The sequence below is a fragment of the Hibiscus syriacus genome, unplaced genomic scaffold, assembly GCF_006381635.1.
Source record: "Hibiscus syriacus cultivar Baekdansim isolate YM2019G1 unplaced genomic scaffold, ASM638163v2 tig00110387_pilon, whole genome shotgun sequence".
Classification (NCBI taxonomy): domain Eukaryota; kingdom Viridiplantae; phylum Streptophyta; class Magnoliopsida; order Malvales; family Malvaceae; genus Hibiscus; species Hibiscus syriacus.
In genome coordinates this window covers 5877676-5883256 of record NW_024062717.1, presented here as the reverse complement: position 1 = coordinate 5883256, position 5581 = coordinate 5877676, and the positions used below count along the sequence as shown (strand labels likewise).

At 38.0% G+C, this 5581-nt stretch overlaps 1 protein-coding gene across 1 annotated transcript; it reads right to left on the bottom strand.

Moving 5' to 3' along the window:
- Positions 1-257: 257 nt before the first annotated feature.
- Positions 258-2030, bottom strand: LOC120122746. Its single transcript, XM_039141854.1, has 4 exons — positions 1792-2030; positions 1365-1653; positions 883-1181; positions 258-753 (listed from the first exon to the last, which is right to left on the bottom strand). Exons 1-4 carry the CDS (start codon positions 2028-2030, stop codon positions 258-260), a joined length of 1323 nt encoding a protein of 440 aa, XP_038997785.1.
- Between the last annotated feature and the right edge of the window lie 3551 nt (positions 2031-5581).

Genomic DNA, 5581 nt, shown 5'->3' with positions numbered 1-5581 from the left:
TTAATGTTGAATATCATTAATCTCCGGTCATCCAAGTCTTTTCAATTTCTAATCCTAACCCTGACCATCGTTAATTCAGAATCTCCACCGTGCACGAATTCTGAATTTACATAATTCTCAAGCTGCCCTTTGCATGTTTTCAACTTGAGGCCTCCTTTGGTTTCAAGATGCTCTTTACGAGTTTTCATATTGAACCCTCATTTTTGTTTTTCATATATTTCTTCTTCTTTTTTTCTTTTCTTTTTCTTTTCTTTTTTTCAAGCAAAATATTTCTTGTCTGCATCAACATTCACAGGGTTAGGTAATTCTAGTCCATCAATCTTAGTGAGAATCAAAGCTCCACCAGAAAAGGCTTTATTTACCACATAAGGTCCTTCCCAATTGGGCATCCATTTACCTCGAAAATCTTTCTGAATTGGTAAAATCTTTCTTAGTACCAGATCTTCCTCCTGAAATTCTCGTGGGTGAACCTTTTTGTTATGTGCCCTTATCATACGTTTCTGATACATTTGCCCATGACATATAGCTTTTAATCTTTTTTCCTCAATCAAATTTAGCTGGTTATATCTAGCTTGCATCCATTCTGCTTCATCTAGCTTAACCTCTGATAGCACCCGAAGTGATGGAATCTCAACTTTGATAGGTAATACAGACTCCATCCCATAGGCTAAGGAGAACGGAGTTGCCCCAGTTGACGTCCTTACTGAAGTTTGATAGGCAAATAGAGCAAATGGTAACTTATCATGCCAATCTCTATAAGTTTCAGTCATTTTCTGTATGAGTCTCTTAATGTTCTTATTAGTAGCCTCTACCGCTCTATTCATTTTGGGGCGATAAGTGGTGGAATTATGATGTTTTATCTGGAGTTGTTTACATACTGACCCCATCATCTTGTTGTTTAAATTCAAGGTGTTGTCAGTAATAATCCTTTCTGGCAACCCATATCGATAGATAATTTCTCTTTTCAAGAATTTGCAAACTGTTAACTGAGTAACATTTGCATAAGAAGCAGCTTCTACCCACTTAGTGAAGTAGTATATTGCCACCAATATGAAGCGATGTCCATTAGAAGCTTTGGGTGTAATTTGCCCAATAACATCCATGCCCCACATAGAGAATGGCCATGGAAAAATCATCACGTGTAATGGGTGTGGAGGAGTGTGGAGCTTATCCCTATAAATCTAGCATTTACAACATTTTCTGGCATAATTAATACAATCGGTTTCAAGGGCCAACCAATAATACCCAAATCTCATTATTTGTTTAGTCATTATATGTCCATTAGCATGGGTACCACATATTCCCTCATGCACTTCTTTAATAATCATTCTAACTTCTTTGGTATCTACACATCGTAACAAGACCTGATCATGACTTTTCTTGTACAAGATCTCGCCATCAAGCACATATCTTGCAGCCAACCTCCGAATAGTTCTTCTCTCATTCTCAGTTGCCTGCTCGGGGTAACTTTGATATTTAATGTATTTAAGGATGTCTCGATACCATGGATTCTCATCCTCTTCATTTTCTATACTATAACAATGGGGTGGATATTCATAGGTTTGCATTGTAATAGACACCATGCTCGAATACTCATTGACTTTGTAAGCTGATGCTAAAGTGGCCAGAGCATCCGCCATCTGATTTTCCTCTCTGGGAAGATAATGGAATGTCACTTCTTCAAATTCTGGGATAATCTCTAAGATCAACTTACGGTATTCCACCAACTTGGTATCTTTTGTTTCCCATTCACCTCTGAGTTGATAAATTACAAGGGCTGAATCCCCATACACTTTGAGTGCTTTTACTTTATGCTCAATGGCAGCTCTAAGACCTATAATACATGATTCATACTCGGTCATATTATTCGTGCAATCAAAATTCAATATGCTAGTGAAAGGATAGTGTTCTCCACCAGGTGAGACCAGAATGGCTCCAATCCCGTGCCCCAAGGCATTCGATGCACCATCGAAAGTCATCTTCCAATACTCATCAGTAGAAGAAACTATCTCTTCAATTGTGATAGCCATCAAATTTTCATCCGGAAAATTGAAGTCTAGGGGTTCATATTCTTCAGAAGCCCTACTAGCAATGAAATCGGGTACAACACTACCTTTAACTACTTTTTGACTTACATATTGAATATCAAATTCAGATAATAAAATTTTCCAATGAGCCAATCTTACAAACAAAGCGGGTACCCCCGTTAAATATTTCAAAGGGTCAAGTCTAGATATCAACCAGGTAGTGTGATACAACATATACTGCCTGAGTCTTCGGGTAGTCCAAACTAAAACACAACATAACTTTTCTATTGGTGAGTATCTTGTCTCGAAATCAGTGAACTTTTTGCTGAGGTAGTAGATTGCTCTTTCTCTTTTCTCGGTTTGGTCATGCTGCCCTAATTCACACCCTATCGAATTCTCAAAAAATGACAAGTATAGGATTAACGGTTTGCCTGATATTGGAGGCATTAGGACTAGACCTTTTGACAAGTATCATTTTATTGCCTCGAAGGCTCCTTGACAATCATCATTCTATACCCCTGGGTTATTTTTATGGAGAAGGCGAAAAATGGAATCGCTCTTCTCAGTTAATTGTGAAATAAATCGGGCGATGTAATTTAATCTTCTCAGGAACCCCCGAATTTCTTTTTGTGTTTGCGGGGGTGGTAAATCTTGAATAGCCTTGAATTTGTCTGGATCTACCTCGATAGCTTTGTTGCTCACTACAAACATAAGAGTTTCCCAAACATTACCCCGAAGGTACACTTGCTTGGATTGAGTTTTAACTGGGATTTCCTTAATCTTTGGAAGAGTTTCCTCAGATTCTCAATGTGTTCTTCCTCCGTTTTATCCTTGATAATCATATCATCGACGTAGACCTCTATTTCCTTATATATCATATCGTGGAACAATGTTACCATGTCTCTTTGGTAAGTTACCCCTGCATTCTTTAGCCCAAATGGCATCACCTTGTAACAAAATGTGCCCCCACATGGTGACAAACGTAGTTTTTTCCATAACATCTGGATGCATTTTTATTTGATCGTAGCCCAAAAACCCATCCATGAATGAAAATAGGGAATGTCCAGCAGTATTTTCTACCAGGGTGTCTATGTGTGGTAGGGGAAATTATCTTTCGGACTGGCTCGGTTAAGGTCTCTATAGTCGACACACATACAAACTTTCCCGTCTTTCTTGGGTACTGGAACAATATTTGCTACCCATTCTGGTTGCTTGGCTACTTTCAAGAACACATCATTAAATTGCTTTTTTACTTCTTCCTTGATTTTTAACAGCATTTCAGGACGCATCCTTCTGAGCTTTTGTTGTACTGGTTTAAATTCTGACTTTATTGGCAATTTATGTACTACTAACTTAGTTTCTAAACATGGCATGTCCTCATATGACCAAACGAACACATCTCCGTATTCTCGAAGCAACTCAATCAACTTTTTTCGTCATTCAGTAGATATGATGGTGCCAATTTTTATCTCTTTTTTATCCTCTTTTGATCCCAAATTCAAGATTTTAACGGGCTCTTTATGGGGAAAATCTGTTTATCTTATCTCTCTACCATTTTCAGTAATTCAGAAGGTAAGTCACTTCCCTCGTCATTATCATCAATCTCAACTTCCCCCTGACAGATAGGCAGCTCAAAATCCATCTCCGGGTCAGAGTCATCAGCATTCATATTATTGATACCAGAAGTCCTGAGAGGAAAACAATTGAAAGGATATATACATATAACCATACAGGAGAACACTTATCCCATATCAAAATAGAATGAAATAATAATAAATAACAAATGAATACAAAATATGCATGAGAGAATGTTTGCCATTTTGTAAATTGTCTGAAATGCATATTTTATTAAACATCAAAAAACATATAGATTAACCCTTTACACGAGATCACATATTGCCTCAGGGTTTAGACAATATGGAAAGTTCTTTTGTGCATTACTCTGAAACATTTTTGTAAACTACAGGTAATTCTTCTGCAGTCCAATTGTTTAGCACAAAGCCTGGTGGTGTAGGATAGATCCCCATGCCTCTTCCTTCCTCAGTCTCTTCTATCGATATCATATATATGTCCAAATTCTTCAAGGTGTTTTCAATAATTGGCTCTTTAGATAATTGGGTTCCTTGAAACATATGGCCTCCAGATATGAAAATGTCCCGTAACAATGGGAAAATCATGGGTTCCCACTTAACATCTTCTCCAGTTAGCATGACTTTCCTTTTCTCCTGACTTTTCTGAACATTTTTTAACTTTTCTTTTGAGGTTGGAAGATATCCTAAACCAAAATGATCTTTCTTGATGCCGAAAAAAACCAGATTAACATTTCCCTGTAAGTGGCTCCCCAGTCCTCTTCCGACTTTGGCTCCTCTACCCATAGTTATTTTTAATTCCATTTTGGCACAATTGAATAAGCCTAGGCTTTGGAATTTTCTTCATCTTAGCAACAAAAGTGGCGTTAACGAATTCCAAAAACCTAAAAGAGCACTCAACTGCTTTTTCATCCACCTCAATGTATGGAGCAATAGTAGATACGAAAGTAATGATGTCTTCTTCAGCATTAATGCATACTAGTCTTCACTCCATTACAAATTTGAGTTTTTGATGTAGAGTGGAGGGTACGGCTCCCGCCTGGTGGATCTAAGGCCTTCCTAACAAGCAATTGTAAGTCAACATTATATCCATGACGAGGAATTCAACCTCGTAAATTAACGGGCCTATGGTCAAAGGGATATCAATTTTTCCCAGTACTTTCCTCTTCGTCCCGTCGAAAGCTCGCACAATGTTTTGGCAATTCTTCATATGCGTACTGTCAGTTGGTAGCTTTTTTAGAGTCACTAGTGGCATAACATTCAAGGTTGAGCCATTACCAATTAATACCCGTGATAACACATGACCTTTGCATCAAACGGTGATGTGTAGAGCTTTGGGGTTACCCATCATCCCAGACGAGATCTCATCATCAGAGAAAGAAAGAAAATTATCTGCCTGAATATTCATAACCAGTCGATCTATCTTTTCTACTGGCATATTTTTTGGTACAAAAGTCTGATTCAAGACTTTCAACAGGGCACTTCGATGTGCTTCAGAGCTTAATAATAAAGCCAAGATTGAGATACTAGCTGGCAATTTATGTAATTGCTCGACTGTTGTATTCGCTATGTTTTAAGAATTTTAAAAACTCTATAGCCTCATTCTCGGTTACAGGTTCATTAATTGTCAGCTCATCATCTTTCAGTAATATCTTAACCCTTTTTTCCTTTATCAGCAGCCGTTCTTTTCTCAGGTTCAATGGTCTGGTTGGGAGAATAACATCTCCCACTTCTGGTGAAATAACCTACCTCATCCACCTCTTCCTTAGCAGCCTCTGAACTCTCAACATTATTTAGTTGGCATCCATACCTCCAAGGGACCTGCTTATTGTCCTTATAAGAAAAGGACGATGGAGGTGTGATCATCGATTTAGGGATTACCTTTTCCATAATTCTAGCTTTCAGTGTAATGACCAAAGGGTAGTTAGTATTGTAAACTCCCTTGGATGTACCTTCGGAAGCGTA

Coding starts and splice junctions, on each gene's coding strand:
- LOC120122746 (XM_039141854.1), bottom strand. CDS start 2,030: ATGGCTATCACAATTGAAGAGATAGTTTCTTCTACTGATGAGTATTGG. Junction 1,654..1,791: donor AAAGTAAAAGCACTCAAAGT/GTATGGGGATTC, acceptor TTATCTTCCCAG/AGAGGAAAATCAGATGGCGG. Junction 1,182..1,364: donor ACAAGAAAAGTCATGATCAG/GTCTTGTTACGA, acceptor TGTAAATGCTAG/ATTTATAGGGATAAGCTCCA.